This window comes from Anser cygnoides, chromosome 19, assembly GCF_040182565.1.
Source record: "Anser cygnoides isolate HZ-2024a breed goose chromosome 19, Taihu_goose_T2T_genome, whole genome shotgun sequence".
Lineage (NCBI taxonomy): Eukaryota > Metazoa > Chordata > Aves > Anseriformes > Anatidae > Anser > Anser cygnoides.
In genome coordinates this window covers 11,931,991-11,950,212 of record NC_089891.1, presented here as the reverse complement: position 1 = coordinate 11,950,212, position 18,222 = coordinate 11,931,991, and the positions used below count along the sequence as shown (strand labels likewise).

The 18,222-nt window shown below is 61.5% G+C and overlaps 1 protein-coding gene across 5 annotated transcripts in view; it reads right to left on the bottom strand.

Annotated features, from left to right (window-relative positions):
• Nucleotides 1-18,222, bottom strand: part of SLC38A10 (solute carrier family 38 member 10) — a 33,483-nt gene that overhangs the window by 3,858 nt on the left and 11,403 nt on the right. For 4 of the 5 annotated variants that reach the window (XM_066980385.1, XM_066980381.1, XM_066980386.1 and 1 more), the window contains 8 exons: nt 17,345-17,447; nt 16,343-16,525; nt 14,317-14,428; nt 14,061-14,167; nt 8,574-8,727; nt 2,900-3,070; nt 2,153-2,611; nt 1,450-1,572 (listed from right to left, as the gene is read on the bottom strand). In XM_066980385.1, coding sequence (XP_066836486.1) covers nt 1,450-1,572; nt 2,153-2,611; nt 2,900-3,070; nt 8,574-8,727; nt 14,061-14,167; nt 14,317-14,428; nt 16,343-16,525; nt 17,345-17,447 — 1,412 coding nt within the window. The remainder of the gene's footprint in view (nt 1-1,449; nt 1,573-2,152; nt 2,612-2,899; nt 3,071-8,573; nt 8,728-14,060; nt 14,168-14,316; nt 14,429-16,342; nt 16,526-17,344; nt 17,448-18,222) is intronic. The other variant, XM_066980384.1, reaches the window with a different exon arrangement.

Here is an 18,222-nt window from a genome sequence, read left to right as displayed (position 1 = left end):
GAGGGGGAATTGGGGCCTTTCCGAGAGCAATTGACTTCTCAAGATCTGTTTATTTTTCACACTTTGCTCAGGATAAACAATGAAAACAGAAGTCGCTTCTCTATCTCGTTTTCCAGGCCCGCGGGTCCCAGCTCAGCATGGGAATGTTTGGGCCGGGCGCGCAGCGAAGGTTTCAGCCAAATCAAAGAATTTCACGGCACAGGTTTCAGCCAAATCAAAGAATTTCTCACCGAGAGCTTCGCAAACATGTGTGAGTGTTTGTGCGCGCGCGTGACACACCTCTTCCACGCAAACAAAAGGCTGTGCTCACTCCCAGCTCTTCCTTTGATCTCGGGCTGGATTTGAACAGGCGCTCTTCATAAAAAACATCCGCAACGATCACCCAGCGGAAGCACTCGGGCCCACACTGCCCCGGGCAGCTGCAGCCACGGCTCCGAGGAGCAGCCCCAAGGCAGCTGCTCGCAGGGAGCAGCCCGTGGCAGGGAGCAGCCGTGGCCGGAGCCTTCCCACCCTACGCAACCTCTCGGCCCCCCGTAGGAAGCTCAGCTCTGAGCGAGGAGCAGAACAAGCCCAAGGCACCTTTTGGTGATGTCCTCGTGGGAGAGCTCCCCGGCACGTCCCCCATGCAGAGACGGGAGCCCCCCCCAGAGACTCAGACCCCCTAATCCTTGAAAACGTGCAGCCCTCACAGCCCGTACCTGCTGCAAGCTTTTTACGCTCAGCTTTTTCAGCTCCGTTGCAATGCAAAAAGGCAAGAAATGAGTTAAAAACCAGGACGTGGCCACCAAACAAGGAGGGCAGCAGGCACCCCACGAGCACAGCCTGCTGGCTGCAATGCCCGTGGACGTCCCATCAGGTCCGGAGCAGAGCACACCAGGGCATCACACGGAGGCAATCGCACGGCCCAGGGACGGTGCCGTGAGCCACCCTGGCTCCAAACCCCCGCGGCACTGCAAGGTCAGGGTCACGGCAGCGTGCCAGCCAGCCAGGAGCAGCGGCAGCGCCCCGAGGACGGGGCAGGCCGGGTTCCCCACTCCCCGGCCGTGCCCAGGTCTCCCCGTGCCAACAGCCCCGGGGCTGCGGGGCGATGCCCACGCACCTCCCCCTGCCGCCAGGCCCCGTGTTTTGCAGAACCCAAACGGTTTGAGGCTGGCCGCGCTCCGGTTGAGTCAGCAGCGCTGGCACTCGAGCAGGAAGCCGGGGCTGGCCTCCAGTGGCTCACGTCCCGGAGCCGGCCTCGTCTTGCCAGGGACCTCTCCAGGAGCGTGCCAGCCTCCGCCGGAGGCGTTAGCCCGCTGCAGACAGGCACCGATCGCCGCGCCGCCGCGGTGACGCCGGCCCAAAGCTATGTGCTCCCGAGAGCCAGGACGGGCAGCGCTGGCACGTCCCTCCCGCAGAGGAATCCGGTGCTCGCAGCCCAGGTCCCGGGTCCCGGGGCCAAGCACTCACCCTCCAGCTTGCTCTCCGCGTTCTCGGGTTGCTTCTCCTCCGCGTTCCTGCTCTCCCTCGGCTCCGGCTGCTGGGGCTGGGCCGGGGCCGCTCGGTCCGGGAGGGGCAGCTCCGGCTTCTCACCTGCAGGAGAACAGAACAGGCCCCGGCGCTCAGCAAGGGGGCTCCAGCAGAGGTTCTCTGCAACGACTCCACGCCGTGCCGGCCCTGCCCTGCCCTGCCCGAGCAGCGCCGTTTATGTTCAACCCGACGGCTGCAAAGGGAAGTAATAAAAAATAAATAAATAAATTAACCGTCTTATAGAGCGGTGGCAGCGAGCCAGCGCTAACTACCTCGGCCAATTAAAATGCGAGAGGGGTTCCGAGCAGCTTTTAGACGGGCACTTAGCAATGTGTTACCTGTCAAGATCTCCCGGCTCCGTGTCCCCAGCGAGCTCGGAGACGCACGGGAACAGCACGGCACCTGACATTTAGTAGGCTAGCAAACAACTGTTTGACAGATATCGCAGTAGCTGTCAAAGCCACCAGATTCCTCCCTTTCCCCAGCAGCTGCTGGAGGGGCCGCGCACGCTCGCAGCCTGATCTCGTGCAACGGAAAGGAAACGCTGGGACGCAGGTAGGAGTAACCGCGTCGCCCAGTCACCGGGGCCAGATTACAGGGCGAGAGGAATCCGTTCGGATGAGCCACTGCGGCGGGAGCTTACCGGGCTCGGCTTCCTCCTCTGCAGCATTCGCGGCCTCCTCCGCTTTCCTGGGAGGCTGCAGCTTTGCTTTCTCCCCAGCCTCAGCTTTCCTCTCACCGTCCGGCAGGGCGGCCTGCGCCTTGGCGCCCAGCGCTTGTTTGTCCGGCTGCTGCTCCTTGTAGGGCGGCCTGCCGCCCTGCTGCACCTCCGCCTCCAGGCCGTGCTTCGGATTCTTCGCTGGCTCGTCAGTCCCTGTGCGCGGCCGGTTCTCAGCCATCGCCTCCTTCCCTTGTTTCGGGCCAAGCGCCTCTTCCTGGGGATTCGGCTCGGCGGGCTCCTGTAGCGCGTTGCCTTTGGCTCCCCCGAGCGCGAGCTTGCTCTCGTCGGACTCCTCCCGCTCCCGCCCCGTGTCCACCAGCACCTCGTCGCGCGGCACGGGCGGCTCGTGGCGGTGCGCTTCCCCCACGGGCAGGGCGATCCCTAGGGCAGACGTCGGGCAGGGTTAGGGAGGGGGGGGCTCGGTACCGGCGGGGAGAGAAAATAACAGCCGGCAGGCACCCAGCACGCGCAGCCGTGCCCGGTACCTGCCGCCCTTCTGCCTCCTCACCGAGAGGCTGCGCTCCTAACGAGCCCCGAGAGCACCGAACGCTAAATCGCCTTCGGCCCACGAGGCAGCCAGCTGAGATCGGGACCTTTACCTGACCGAAGCGCTCTAACACACGCCTCCAAACCCCAAAGCTGGCGCCCCTGCCCCGAATTCCTCCTTACCTTGGTCGGGCCGGTCAAGCTGCACCTTCTCCTCCAGCTTCCCTCTCTCCTCGTCTCTCTTGGGTACCTCCATGGGCACCTTGATCTGCGGCTGCTCCATCTCTTCCTTCTCGTCCAGCAGCTTCGGTTTATCGCGGTCATCCTCCGCCTCCTCGGCTGCGGGGTTCTGCTCTGTGAACGCACGGTTCGTGGCGCCGGGTTACGCACGGCTGCACCGCCGGGACCGAGGCGAGCCGTGCCCGCCGCGACCCCCTTTCACCGGCACGAGCCTGCAGCTATTTCTCTCCCGGCGTCGGCACCGAGGGGCTGCGGGGGGCTTTGTTCGAGGGGCTGCGGGGGGCTTTGTTCCGCTCGCCGTTTGCTCTCCCAGCAGCCGTTTGCCAAAGCCACGAGCGCGGAGCCGCTGCCGCTGCGAGCCCGTGCCGCCAGATGGTAGCATCCGCCCGGCTGCCCGCCAGCACAGGGAGCCCCCCGGGGTGGGGGGGCCCCCAGCAGGAGCCCCCAGCACCCACCCGCACCGCAGAGCAGCTCCGCGCATTTTTTTATTAATTTTATTTGATTTTTCCCCCCCCCCTTTTTTTTTTCCCCCAAGAGCGGTCCCGCAGCCCTCCCGACGACGCAAGGAGCAGCAGGGAGGGGAGCTGCGCGACCCCGCGGAAGGCGGCACGCTGCCAGGGGCGCAACGAAGCAGCCCTCAGAACGCGGTCCCGAGGGACGCGGGGCTCCCGTCACCCCTCCCCAGAGGGATGGGGGGCTCCTGGGACACGGGGCCCAGCACCGGAGCGGCCCCGTGGGAGCCCCTGGGGTCCGAGCGGGCCCTGCTGGTCCCCAGACCTGCGCCGCGCGAGCGTGGGGCTCGCTCTCCCCTACAAGGGCAGCAGAGGAGGAAACGTAATTGTTTCCCAGCACTGAAGTTGTACTGCACTTTTTTTTTTTTTCCATCCAACAAACAGAAAAAAAAAATGCGTCTTCTGTAAGAAAAAATTCCCAACTCTCCCCCCGTTTGCCCTCCTCCCCACCCCCCCCGTGATTTCCTTTGGGGAATTAATTCTATAAACATCTTTCAGTTTTCTCCTCCCCCTCCGCGGGGCTGGTGCGATTTATTACGAGATGAACTCATGGGAAAGAGGAGATTGCCACAACTTCAGCTGCGTGGGCCTTACCCAAGTTGGGAAAAGAAAAAAAAAAAAAAAAAAAAAAAAAAGGAATGAATCGTGGCCCAGAGGGAGCCGCGCCAGGAACACCCCGGGCTCCTTGGCCCCGAGCTCGGCCCCGGGTGCGAAGGGCCGTGTGCCGGCGCTGGCTGGCGCTCAGCGCCTCCCTGCCTCGGCGCTGCCGGTGGGAGGGGGAAAAAAAAAAAAAGGCCTCGGGTTTTCTGCAAAACCCCCAGCCTGGTGCGCAGGGGTCTCTCCCTCTCCGTCGAGGGACTGCGCGGAGTTCAGCAAGCCAGGGCAGGACGCTTCTCCTTCCAGGAAAAAAAAAAAGCGACCGCGGGAAGCGGTGCCCGCTGCTGGCCGGGGGCCCTGGGAAGCAGGACGCGGGGCCGGGCGCTGCTCCCGCGGATGTTCGCGGTGCGGTGCTGGCCTCGCGGCACGGCGTTACGTACCCGGGAGGAGGGAGGCTGTCCTTACGTGGTTCAACGGAGCGGGGAGAGCGGGGGAAATCGCCTCGCGTCTGCCCCCAGCGCGCTGCGGCGCGGCACCGGAGTCAGGAGCGGAGGCAGCCGTGAAGCAGGAGGGCGGTCAAGGGGAAAAATAATAAAAAAAAAAAAAGGGGGGGGGGGGGGGAACGGGAGAGGAAGGTTTCCACGCAAACGGAGGAGTTGGAGCCGGAGCGAGCCCCGCGTTGGGCACAGGGCGAGCGCGGGTGCGCGGCGCTGCAGCAGGTGACGGTGCCAGCGCCGCCCGGGGAGGCCCCGCGGCCGCGAGGAGCGCCAGCCGTAAATCACGGGCGGGCTTTCGCGGCCCGGCAAACAATGGGAGAAGAGGCGAAACCCAAACAGCGACGAAAACAAAAAGCCTCCACGCCATAATAAGACAAAGTTGCCTCGAAGCCGTCATTCGCTCAGCGGGAAACAAAATTAAGTTCATCATCGGGGCGCGAATTAACGACCTCTCGCGCTGCATGGAAACCTAGAAGGGGCCGTATGCGGTTTGCAGAGAACAATTTTGCTCAGGGTGTGTAATAATCGCTCTAACCGTCTCGTCGCCCTCCAGGTCCCTTTGGAGCGCGTTACAGTAATGCTGCGCCTCTTAATGTTTTATGAGCGGCGCTGGACTTTACAGGCAGGGGCTGAGAGGCCGTAAAAGCTTCTTGGCTTACAACAACAAAACCCCGGCGCTCGCCCCGCCGAGGGCTCGCCGCTCCCGGGGCTCCGCTCGCCTTCAGGCGGGGGGCGGCGGGGGGGGGAGCCGGGGCTTGCTGCAGCTGATTTGCGCGCGCGTGTGCGCGCCCCTGTGTTGTGGTTTGCCAGCAGCCTCTCCAGGCTGCAATAAAATTTCACGATCAGCAACCTAAAAGCTTCCCTCCCCGCCTCGCTGCCGGGTCGGGTAGCAGCAGCAGCGGTCCCGGGGAGGCTTTAAGTCCCCCCTCCCCGCGGGGTTCTCGCGGCGCTCTGCCCACCGCAGCCCTGCCCGCGCCGAATCCTGCGGCCACGCACCAAGGCCGAGCTTCAACCGCTTGAGCCCGCCGAAACAGAGCGACCCCGCTTTGCGAGGCGTACGGGAGGGGCACCCCCATTACAGAAAGCGAGGGGAAGGGACGGGGGCACGCCACACACCCCCCCAAAACCCCCGGGGAAGGCCGGGCTGCCCCACATGGCTCCCCCCCCGGGGACACGGAGAGAGCCCCCCCAGCCTGAGCGGCGCCTCCGGGAGCTCCCCCCCGGCGGCCGCGACGGTTCCAGATTTCACAAGGTTATCGAATGGCATCCCTGAAATTAGTTCACAGTTGTCTCCTGACGCACCAGCAGTAAAAACGAACCCAAATTACCGGAGGCTGCCGGTTCCCTTTTCTGTGTCACAGGCGCTATTAAAAGCTGGCTCGCGCAGAGCACCGGGGAGAGCTGCGGCAGCGCCAAGCTGGTCCCGCGGCCGTCGGGAACCGGGCAGAGCCCGCGGCTCGCACGCGTCCGGGGCTGCTCCGGTGCGGCCCTTAATAAATAGAAAAATAACCCACGGGCACGCCGCCCGCAGCCGAGAGGGTCTCTTCTCAGGGTTAACACGCGCCCGAGGCTTCGTGCCCGCGGAGCAGCTGAATGGGGACCCCGGCGTCACCTGCGCCCGGGGGACCCCGCGGCCACGGCCACGGCACGAGGGCTTCCCGCGGCGGCGGGCGCTCTTGCATAACGGCGTGAATCAGGTCTTTGTTAGCCGGGATTGCACAACGCCAGGGAAGGGAAAGGAACCGGCAACCAGCGAGTAAGGAGCTGAAAAATATTACAAAATCTTAATCCGCCCCGTGAGACCCTCTAGGGTGCTTTCAAATACGGAGAGAAATTGCCTAATTAGCTTTTTTTTTTTTTTTTAAACGGATAATTGCCTTCGTGAGCTTTCACAGGCAGCTTAGCAACCTTTTAACGTACGTGCGCGCGGCGTGGAGCAGCCGAAGGGTTCTGAAAGGGGTTTTATACCTTTCCCGAGGAGCTGCCGACAGTAAACCTCAAGCAACACAGGCTGGGGCTGCAACGGGCGCTCGGGTGTCGTTAGGAAAAAAAAACCCGACTCGGAGCTCGCTGGTCAATCCGTGCGCGCGTAAAAGGGCGATGCTCTAATATTCATAATCCCCGGGCCCAGGGGGCAGGGTTTTAATGAAAGTCTGCACGGTTCTGCCCCGCGCACCATCAATGAGGCCAATAAACGCCGAGCGCATGCCGCCGAGCGCTGCAGGGGAGAGGGCTCAGCACCGCCCGGGGCTGCCCTGGCCGGGCTGAGCCGCGCACCCCCTGCGCCCCCACCCCTGCCCCGTGCCAGCCGCAGGACCAGACCCGGGCTGCCCACGAGCGCAGGATGCAGCTGCCACAGCATTTATCCAGGCCGCGGGCTCGTAGCTCTGCAGAAGGCTCCGGGGGGAGCAGCAGCACGAAGAAGGGCGTCATTTCGTGCCCCTCACTGCTGGTCAGGCCCACAGCCCGGGGGGGCGCAGGGAGGCTCGGCCCCAAGGAGCAGCACGCAGCACCCCCCCGGCACCGCTTCTCCTCCCGTCCTCCTCCTCCTCCGGCACCACGGGGACACCCCGGGGGCGAAGCTGAGCCTCCACGGGGAGCCCAGCCCCGGGGCTTGGCCCAGGGGAGCTTTAGGAAGCGAGGGGGCCCCAAAGGGATCCTTCCCATTTAGGGGTACTTGGTCCAGCAGCGAGCACCCCGCGGTGAGGACGCTGATGAGCTCCAGGGGTGCGCAGCGGGCACAGCAGGGCAGCCCCCGAGCCAAGCCTCCTGCGCCGCCGCCCCAGCTCACGCGGAGGAGAAGCGGAGAAGAGATGCAGCAAACTCCAGGGGACACCGCCGTTCGGGGGCCTTTTTTTCTTTTTTTTTTTTTTTTTTATTTTCCCAGCCACGAGCACACGTGGCGTTAGCGGCTCCTCCCGAAACGAGCAGCTGTTTCTTTGGCCATCACCGCTCCCAAATTAACCAAGACGGAAGAATTCAATCGCAGCCCCCCTCCCGGCCCTGCCGAGCGCGCACGATTAAGGGATCGAGAGCAGCTTCTGCGCGGAGTTCGCGGGCGCCCCGGAAGGCACACGCCTTGGTGGGGTGAGCTGCTAGGGGGAAGGCAGAAAAAAAACCTCGGCGCTGGCAGGGCCGGCGCGGCCCCGAGTGAATGTTATCGGCGGCAGCACCGGTGTCGAGGAGACACTCGGAGCCGCTCGGCAGGAACACGGCCAACGAGCAGGAGGGAGGACGGATAATCTCCAGGAGAGGCGGCCCTCCTCTAGCTTCCGCTCTCAATCTCCGCGAGGATATTTCAAGGCCCCCGAAGAACAAAAAAAGCACGAGGAGAAGCAAAGCAAAATAAACTAAAGGAACAGGACGCAGCCGAGGGGGAGCGCGGGGTCAGGCGACACCTGCTAGCGATGGCCTTGCGAGGCGAGCCTGCAGCTGGGGAAGGGAGGGAGCGGCCGTAATTCCATCAACGGCCGCAGTAAACAAATAATAAATAACGCGAACCGGTAAACAAAGCCCAGGCATAATCACGGGCTTTGTCAGAGCTCAAACCGAACCCAAATTTATATCCTCACCACCAAAAAAAAAAAAAAAGGCAGTGCCCGTAAATTTACATACCTCTGAGCGTGATGAATGGGGGTTGCTGGAACCGTGGGCAACGCGCTGGCAGCTGGGAGCTGCCCTGTTCGGCCACTCAGCCCTCGCACAGGTGGCCACTGCTGAGCTGTCCCCGGGCTCACTGCCCCTACGGGGAGGGGACATCCGTGCCCCGTCCCCAGCCCCGCACCCTGCCTCTCCTCTCCCTCCCCTTCCCCAAAGAACAACCCCAAAGGGTCCCGGCGGAGCTCCCGCAAGGCGTTTCCAGGAGGCACAGCCTCTCCTGGGAGAAATCTCCAGGACGCTGCAAAGATCTGCCTGGAAATCACCCTGCACCCAACCACACCTTAAAAAGAAAACAATTTAATAAGCGGAGCTGGAAGCAGGGCTGGGGAGACGACTCGAGCAGACACGTACCCGGGATTTTGACAGGGCCCTGGTCCATTCTGCTCTCCTCTCTTTCCAGGTGCTCCAAGCCCACCGCTTCTGTCTTCACTGGGGCGTCCTCGGTCGCAGACAAGGTGGTGTACGTGCTAATAACCAGCATTCCCAGGCCGATCCACAGGATGATCTGCACGGATCAGAGCTTGGGTTAGCACAGCAAAACAAACGGGACCGCTCCGCACGGCGTTTTCCGTGCAAAGCGTCCCCAACCAATTCAGAGCTCGGTGCAACCACACGTGTCAATAAGACGGGAGAGAAGGGTAAGAGGCAAAGAAGTCGCGTTTGGACGCAGAGACACAAAGCGAGAGCTTCAGACGCTGGAAGCTGCAGGAAAGACAACTCCTGTATCAGAGGGAAGCGGACAGGCCGCAGGAATAGAAAAACGCACGGAGTGCACAGGAGTCCAGCCGCAGGGGCTCGGTGCCTGCTGCTTCCAGCAGCTACTTTGGAGCACCACGAAATCCGGCCCGGCTGAGAGCAGAGGTGCCCGACCCGCGCACAGGCTATGAAGGTTTCCAGTAAACCCTTTTAAATGTCCTATTTTTGAGTAAGACCTCCGCACACAAGCCCTGGCGGCGAATGCCCCAGGAATATGGCGAAGGCGAGGAGGAAGCCGATCAGAAGCAAACCACCGAGTCCCAAAAGGCTGGGACCAAACGGGGGAAACGCAGCAAGGCAGAACCTGGGGGTCCTGGGCAGGGAAGGGCTCCAAGAACTTCTCTGACTCGAAAAGGAGACACTGAACACCACCACAGAGGAAATGCCTACAGCTAACGTTATTATCTAACGACTTGGCCAGCAGAGAAGCAGCTCCCTCCCCTAGGAGCCGGGGTCTCCCCACAAATCCATTTCACCAAGGCGCACAGCAGGCCACAGGAGCAGCAGGAAAAAAGCGTATGCAAAGCAAAACGCCTCCGCAACGCTGGAACTTTGCAGCGAGTTGTGTTTATTATGCGGCAACGCTCCGCACACGCCTTTTTTTTTTTTTTTTTAAAAAAAACGTCAATCCTGTAGTCTGAAGCGCTGGGGACCCGGCTCATTCCTGCTGCTCTGCCCAGCAGCCAAACTCCAATACAGGACTGCAACCCTGCACAAACCGCATCACTGCGTCCGCCCCTCGCGGCCGCTGCGGGTTCTCCACCTCCAGCTCCCACCCCAGCCCCGGCCGCAGGCTCCCCGGGGCGAGGACGCCGCTTTTTCCACTGCACGCCTAACCGCAACAGCTTGCTTCAAGCAGGCAACCGGGTCGAAGCCTCCGTCTGCCGAGGAATCCTGCTCCCCGGGCGCCGACCCCTGCTCTGTCCCGCAGGGGCCACGTGAGCCGCCCGACCCTTCGCAGAGCGCAGGTAAATCCCATCCCTGCTGCCGCGCCAGCAGCTCACGAGGGGATCGTGAGAGTCCCAGGGGATTCGTGCTCTGCCTCGCCCCCCCCCCCCAGAATCCTCGCCCCGCAGCACGATTAACAACAGGCACAGCGAAAGGAGGTGGCTCAAAGTGAGAAGAAACCAGCAGCAGCCGCTGGGGACCGTTAACGCAACCGGGAGCTGCCGTGGGCTACCGGGGGGAGGCAGAAGGTGGAAAATAAAGAGTGGGGGGGGGGGACAACTGAAAGGCAAAGTCCAAGCAGGGACACCCCCGAGGGAAGGACGGGGCTGGTGCTTTGCTCCCCTCGTCGCTGTGCTGCCCAGGAGTGGGGGGTCAGAGCCCCGGGAGCCCACGGCCCCCCCGCCACGGAGACGCCTTGGGAAGGAAGGGGCCGGCAGGACGCGGAGCAGCTCCGGACCGGGGACCGGCAGCGCGGTCAGGGAGCAGAGGGCAGATCTTAGAGACTCTGGAAAGGAAACAGAAGCTCAGCCTGCCGCCTGCCTCGCCGCGCGGCTGCACAAAGAGCAGACATCCTGCCAGCCTAACCCCGGGCGGCGCAGCCAGCGGGTCCCTGCCCTCGGCGCGGGGCTCCTCCGCTTCCTCCCCCTGCACGGCCCGCAGAAAGGCGTTCGGCGGCTGTGCCGGCCCCTTCCAGAAACAACAGCAGAGAGGAAGAGCGTTTCCACAAAGGGGATCTATTCTGGTGCCACAGGAACTGGGAGCGATGTGGGAGAAAAGGGAACCGTAGGAAACGGCTGAGAACACCGAACGTTCCCAAAGGGGGGTTGTTGTTTCTCGCCTTAGCAGGGAAGCCAGGGGCTCGAAGGCCTTGGACTCGAACCCCTCTGATTGTTTAACATTTGGAGTTCACCTGCGAGCTTCCCAGGGCGCTGGGTACGGGCACACGTGGCAGGGGAAGCCAGGCTGGGCTGCCCGTGGAGCCGCAGCTGTCCCGCAGCCATCCCGCGCCTCCAGCCTACCTCCGTGCCCAGCCGCCCCGGGAGCAGCGCAGGAGCTGGAGGAGGAGGTCCGTGCTTTGGACCAAGCCCACAGAGATGCCCGCGGCACACAAAACCAGGCCGTTTGTACTCAGCGGGACCCTAGGGGAAACCTCTGGCAATCAGGGGACCAAGAGCCGCGAGGCCTCGGTGGCCCCAGGAGCCAGACACAGCACAGGAACCACCCCAAGCAGCCGGAGCGGAGAACCGGGAGCGAGAGGGGGCAGCACTGCAGGGCTGCTGCGAGCCGTGTCTGGTCCCATGGGAAGAATCCGACCCCCACGTGCGAGAAGGGGCCTGCCGAGAGCAGAGAGCCCTCTCCACGAGGGCTCCTTAACGGGCAGGTCAGCACAGCAGGAGTCCCCCGAGAGCAGCGCTCCGGGCCCGGCCGGGAGCTCACAGGAGGAAGTTTACGCGTCCGTTTCCTCTGCTGGTTGCTTTCCCTCGGCCGTCCTTCCTCCCAGAAGGCAGCTCGAACTTTGTACAGCGGTGTCATTAACCAAACCCTCTAACCACGCCTGAGCCGCCAGCGGGACGCGACAAGTGCATTCGTCTGCCCTGGGCTGCTCCGGGCACCGAGGGGCAGCGTAAGCGCGAAGGAACGCAGAGCCCCGGGTCCCTCGTCGAGGGGAGGTGCTCAGGGCGCTGGGCTCAGGGCACTGGACAGACCCAGAGGGCCCACGGCGAGGGGAGGCTCGGGGCACCCTTCCCAGCTGCACTTCCCGACCCCGTGCAGCCTCCCTGTGGCTTCTCTGCCCCAAGCAGGACAACAGCAGCGCCGGGCTCCCGCAGAGGGGCCTCCCGGACACGCTTTGTGTCAGCACCAGGAGCCAGCACCTTGCTGCCGGGAGCCGAGCGCCGTTTGCAGACCTCACAGCACGACCTTCCGCAGGGCTCTGCCAAACCTCGCCCGGCCCCGGGGGGCAGCAGGATACGGAGCTGGAGCTGCACCTTTCGGGAAGGCGCAGGGAGGGGACGCTCCTCCCCAGCCCTGCTGCCTGGCTTTCAGCTTTCAGCCTCCCCGAGCTGCTCCGACGCGTGCCTTGGAAAGACGGCGTGCCACCCCCCGGCCAACCGCAGCCCCCGGCCCCAGCCCGACCAGCAGCCGTGCTAATTAACAACTCTAATTAACAACTCGCTGGCAGAAGCCCGGGCTCCCTGCTGGCCAGCGAAGATCTGGGACTGTCCCCGTCCCTCCCCCTGGAGCACCGCTGTGGGTGCAGCTCCCGTCCCGTAGCCCGAGCTCCATCCACCCAGCTCTGAAACGAAGGCGCACGGAACAGAGGCAGCCCCATAAAGGCAGCGCTGCGAGAGCGCCGGTAACTCAGGCAAGCAACAGAGCCGGATCTGAGGAGGCCTGCTGCTCTGGGAGAGAGCTGAGGGCGGTGGAGGCAGGAGGGGAACACGCACGTGCGTTGTTTAGGCAGGGAGGGACGGCCGGGCCCGGGGCTGGCTCCTTCTCCCCCCGACTGCCACTCCTCACAGGAGCAGGTTTTGCTGGAGCGCAGCGCCTGATCAAAGGAAGCAGGAATGAAGGAGGAGAGCAAAGACGGAGCTCCAGGGAAAGAATAAATGAGTCTCCGCAGAAGACCCGGGGGAAGGAGGAGAGGGTGGGCCCCGCGCTCAGCTCCTGGAGAGGAGGCAGGGAGGTGCCGAGCAGCTCTGAGGACAGGTGTGCCCTCGCAGCAGCGCTCCGGAGCATCGGTCAAAGCAAGTATGCAAACCTGACAGGCCATGGATCATTCGGGAGAAGGCCGGACAGCTTGCTGCCAGCCCCCTGAAATGCCAGGGGAACCTGGGGGCTGATGCTTTCGATAAGCCCTCAGTCCTTTGTGGGATTTCTGCGGGACAAACACCCCCAGCAGCCTCGGGAGCAGCATTTCGGGTCACAAACTGTGAGCGCCCCGGTGCTCAACCCCTGACAGTTGCCTCTGGGCAGGCGGCCTCAGAGCTCAGCACACCCTAAGTGCAGTTTCAAGGCCCCGCAGAGAAACGCTCTGGCTCGGCCGGAACAGAAAGCAATTCCTGAAAGTGCTCTTTGTTTCCCTGAAAAACCCAGGCTGGCATTCAGGCTCCTGCTCGGGGTTTCAGTCGAAGAAGTTAGGACCGAAGTGTCGGAATTCCGAGTGAAAGCTGGAAAGTTGGACTGTTTCCTTGTGTCAGAGAAAGCGTGGGGAAAGAAAAAAAAATACGCCCTGCTTAAAAACTTCATGGACGTTTGCAAAGCCGCAAGTCATTAAACGCAGAAAAAGGCATTAGTTCTGTAGGACCCACAAAAATGTCCTGCTCTCCCCCTGCTGACTCTGCAGTTTGCTGAAAACCTTATTCCCAGACCAGCACTGTCGTGACTGGTAATGCTGGAGCAGAGGCCTGCTAAAAGGCAGCGGGATTAAGTTATTGTTAGAAAAAAACAAAACATGCTAATTTCGACCCCATAAAAGCACGCTATTTGCAGAACCAGAGAGATCAAGCCCAGCAGAGAGCCACTTTGTTCCAGTCCCCGAGGAGGCCAATTCAAACGGGAGCAGGAGGAAAACCTAAACTCCTAGCAGCCTCTGAGCGACCCTGATCTCTTCAAAATCGACTCCTGGAGCAACACCTCTACGTGTGTGTTCCTTTTTATTATTATTTTGGTTGAAACCAGAAAGCTGAGGGTCAGCAGCAAGAACCGCATCGCTGGGAAACCTTGTTTATTTTACCCAGCCCGGGCAGGTTGAGACGTAAGGCCCGGGCAGGTTTTATAGGCTGCCTGGATTTCCCAGTCTGTGGCTACAGACCCTGAAGCCCACCAGAAGGCGGACTGGAAGCGGCATTTTACGCACCGAATGAATGCTTCGCTTGCTGCCGGAGGGACAAAAAGAGCCGGTGTTCCAGCCCGGGGCAGGCCGCGCGCTGAGCCGGCCCCTCTGCTGCTGCCTGCGTGCCCGCGAGCGGTGCTGTGCGGAGCAGCCGACCACGACAGCTCCCACCTGCAGCAGGGAGGCTGCAGCGGGGTGCCGGAGGAGGTGCTGAGCATTCTCCCTCCTGCGGCCCACCTAACTACGTTCCCGGGCTCTGCAGAGGGCTTCGGGGGACGTCAAGCAGCATCACCACTGACCTGTGAGCAAAGCGCATTCTTGTGGATCTTCTTGTAGATCAGAGCCGGGCAGATGAAGCAAATGAGGCTTCCCATCGTAGCACCTGTCAGGCCCAGGACTGTTTCCACTGGCAAAGAAGAACGAGAGGAGTCAGCAGAGCCTTCCTCCTCCAGGAGCACGGCACAGCAGCACCGGGCGGCTGCCTGAGCCCCCGCAGGCTGCGGCACGAGCCCAGCGATCCTGCCCGGCGGCCCTCGCCCCCGGCTCCTCGCTCACCGTTGGGGATCATGATGCCTCCGATCATGGTGCCAAACACAACGGCCAGCGTCAGGGCTTTAAAGCGGAGCGGGGGCATGTAGCCCCCCGCAGCGAAGGTGCCGTCTTTCTGCTGGAAGAGAAACATCGGGAGGGGGAGAGAATGAAGTGAGCCCCCCCTGCACACCCGCACGGCTCCAGGGCAGCTCTGCCAGGGGGGGGGACGAGGGGGGCGTGGGGGACCGAACAGGGGCAGTTTCATCAGCTCAGCGCTGTGCTCTCTGCGGGGTGGGGGGCAGTTAGACGTGGCTGAGCGGTTTTAACATGCAACTGCGCTGGAACCTTCAGAACAAGACTGATGGGAGGCAAGGAGCCAAATCTGCCGTTTCCATCCTGCCCCAAATGTGAACCGTACAGCTGTATCCGAATCCCTCTGCCAGTGCTGCTGCTGCTGCTCGGCCTCTGCGAGCGGCCCCAAGGCCAAGGGCATGAGAAAGAGGCGCAGCTGGGAAGGCAGGGGGGAGGACGGGCACGGGGGGGAAGAGCTCCGGCTTCGCTACCCCACGGCAGGCTCCAGGAGCAGGGCTATTCCCAGCACGGTGCAGCGCGTGGGGCGGCTCCTCCGGTGTGACGGGAGCCGCCCCGGCCGGGCTGCAGGGCGCTGCGGGGGAGCTGCTGGGGCTGGAGGGCTTCCAGGCGCCCCCCGTTTCCCGTCCCGTCCCACACTCCCCGAGCAGGAGGCGTGGAAGGAAAGCGCGGGATGCCACGAACCCGCGGGCCCTAGGGAACCAGCAGGTCCCCGCGCTCCCGGCCGCAGGGGTGGGAGACAAAAGCGAAGCGACGCGTTGGGGACCCGGGGGAGAACCCAGGCTTCCCGAGAGCCGCGCTCCTCCACGCCTGCTGGCTTTCGCCAGCAGCCTTCCCTCATCCTCAGACCCTCCCGACGTGAGAAAAGAGCCGGGGGCTTCTCACAGGCAGAAGTGGCAGGATTTAGAGCTATAAATTGCTCGAGTTTTATTTCCTGCCCTAAGAGGTTTCTATTTATGCAGATACACAAAGGCCTCAGAACATTCCCACAATCTCTTACTGTTATTTACTGAATACCATCGGCATGCTTAGTGCTGTACAATACACAGAGGAGAACACGCTACTGCCACAAGGGACTTACAGTCTAAATCAGACAGACCAACTATAGTCACAAAGGCTGTCTGAAGATCTGACCCTGGGAAAGGTGAACGTGTGGGAGAGGGGCGCGCTCCGCCGCACGGTTCTGCACCACGTCGGCACCAAACAGCCCGCGAGGCACCGGCGGAAGGGGGCATCTGAACCCGGAGAGGAGAAGGCTGCTCAGGGAGCTATTGACAGAGGTGGAAAGATGAGAACAATAATAATAAAAGAGCAGAAATGAGCAGGCACGCAGAGAAGAAACGAGGCTGGGCTCTGAGGCCAGGAACAGAAGCTTGAGCTAAATGCAAAGCAAGATTGAGTTGGCCAGCAAAAGGATGCCAGCTGGAGCAGCAGGAAATAAGGAGGCTCCTCTGTTTCCAAAAGCACATTTCTCCCTCTTTGCGAGGGGGAGAACCGCTCAGCTCTGAACTGTGCAACACTTCTACGTGAGAGCTGAAATCACCGGCAGAGCAGGGCAGCAGCCGCCACGTGAGCTGGGGCGCAGCAGAGCAGTAGCGGGCTTCAGACTCGCAACCCTGGCACTTCTGCCCACGCAATTCCTCCGCAGGGAGGAAAAGAACCTTGGAGTGCCACGGATTAACCGTTCTGCAGAGCGGGGTTTAGGGACTGCCACGGGCCTCCTGCTGCACAAATACCACAGGCCAGGCACTTAGGATTTCACCGTGATTGAGGGTTTGTCCCCCGGGACAGCGAGCGCCCCTCACGACTCAGAAACACATGGCTGTGAGTGGAGCCTCACAGACCCAAGGCAGCAGCCAGCAGCAGAAGGCAAGCAGCCACAGTAGCCCTCCAAAAAAGCAAGTTTCAAAGGCGCACACCAAGGCAGAGAGCTGCTCCTGGCCGCACAAGAGGATCTTACCTGCTGCTCAAAGAGAAGGGTGTTCAGCGCCTGTCTGCACGGGAGAATCATCATCGGAAACCCCACGGCTACCGACATCATGAATCCCACGCGAATCATCTCCGTCACGAGGTTGGAAGGGAAGTTCATTAGGACGTTCCCAGCAATGGCTTCAGTGTAACTCACGTAGCCAAAGAACCCCACCTGTCCAGCAGGAGGGGAGGTGAGCAGAGGCGGGGGTTTGACTCCAAAGCACATTCACACCCGCTCGATATAAAGGGGGGGGGGTTGGTGACCTTCCAGGAGCTAGGAGCAGCCGGGGAGGGAGCGTGGGGCCAAGGAGGGAGCGTGGGGCTCCTCGGGCACCCTTCCAGGGCCCCGGCTGCAACGCCCCCCAATGCTGAGGCAGGTGGTTAAAGAACAGCGGGCCCTCCCTAAAAGCAGAGGCGAGTTTCTCGCCAAGCACAGGGTTTTTTTGTGGAGAGCGCTGCAGCGAGGGAAAGCTGTCAGGGCCCCTGACGTGGGGCAGCGACGCGCTGCCTGCTGCCAGCCCCTCTCCGACAAAGGACGGGCCGTGAGGATTTCCTGCAGCAGGCTACCTCGCATGGGGGGGCTGCTCTCAGGAACTACTAACTCGGTTTTACGAAGCGGTGCTTTACGAAGCACAGCTTCCTCTGCATCTTTCCCACCGCAAGAGGCTGAAAGAAGCTCTCCTAAACTCAGGGCCGCCTTCAGGCTGTGCCCTGGAAGGCAGGCAGCAGGCTGATGCTGCACGGAGGAGCTGTGTCCCCGCTGTCTCCACCCAAGGAAGCGTGCCGGGCTGAGAACCAGGGCCCTCCAAATGCCTCCTGCACCGTTCCCTGCACCATTCTCCCTTTTCACTTTGCTTTCGGCAAACGTGAAATATCTTTCAGAATAAATCCAGCTAAGCAGAAACCAGCCCCAGCTGCAGATAAACCATGGTCCCTGCTGCCCCTCCGGAGCACGGCTTCTGGCAAGGAAAGAGAAGGGGAAGTTTCTTACCGTAATGTAAAAGGTGGTGACCACGTTTAGGGAAGAAGCAAATATGGAGCTCATGATTTTAACAGACGGCTCATCCAAGCTATCATAGGTAGGCAAGACCTGACTGTAGAAAAGGGCAAGTTACTTGAGGAAACTTTCTACAGAGAGAGAAAAAACGAACTCGAGCACGTTCCCTGCCTCAGCCCAGCAGCAAAGCCTCCCTGACACCTTCCCCCTATGGAGCATAAACACTCGCTGCTATTCCACAATTTATACTGCCAATGCCAAGAGATTTCGGAACACTCATAACTTTAAGTGTTGCAAAAATATTCCTGCTCTCCCCACCCCACCACGTGGAGCTCAACGTGTGATGTAAACATTTTGGTTCAAAAGTGTTGCAAAATGAATGACCATTTGTTCCACTGAAACACCAGTGGCACCAGGCCAGGCAGCGCACTGCGATTATTGTTCTTGGAGCTGGCTGTGCTGATAATTAAAGCAACGCCGTGTTTACAGAGTAAAAGCAGGAAGAAGGTTAGAGCATCACACTGTCTAAAAGAAAAGTTAAACAAACAAAGCTAAATGCAGCGCCTGTCACGTTTCAGCGCTGCTGCTAGGGCTCGGTTCATAGAAAGCTGGGAGCGCCAATTACACGGATTTGGGGTATTTACAGACTTGGAAAGCACGTGGAATGCACTTTGTGACATCAGGTGCATATTTTAGCAACTCATTAAGCTCTTGTTACTCGAATTCAAGGGGCTCCATCCCGGCTTCGTGTTCCCCCAAGTCGCTCTCAGGAGGAGGGGGGAGCATCCAGCTAGAGGGGAAGGGGCATCCCCAGCTCCAGTGGGCAAAAAGCCATTAACCGAGAGCCTGTCGAGCCGAGGCCAAACAGAAAA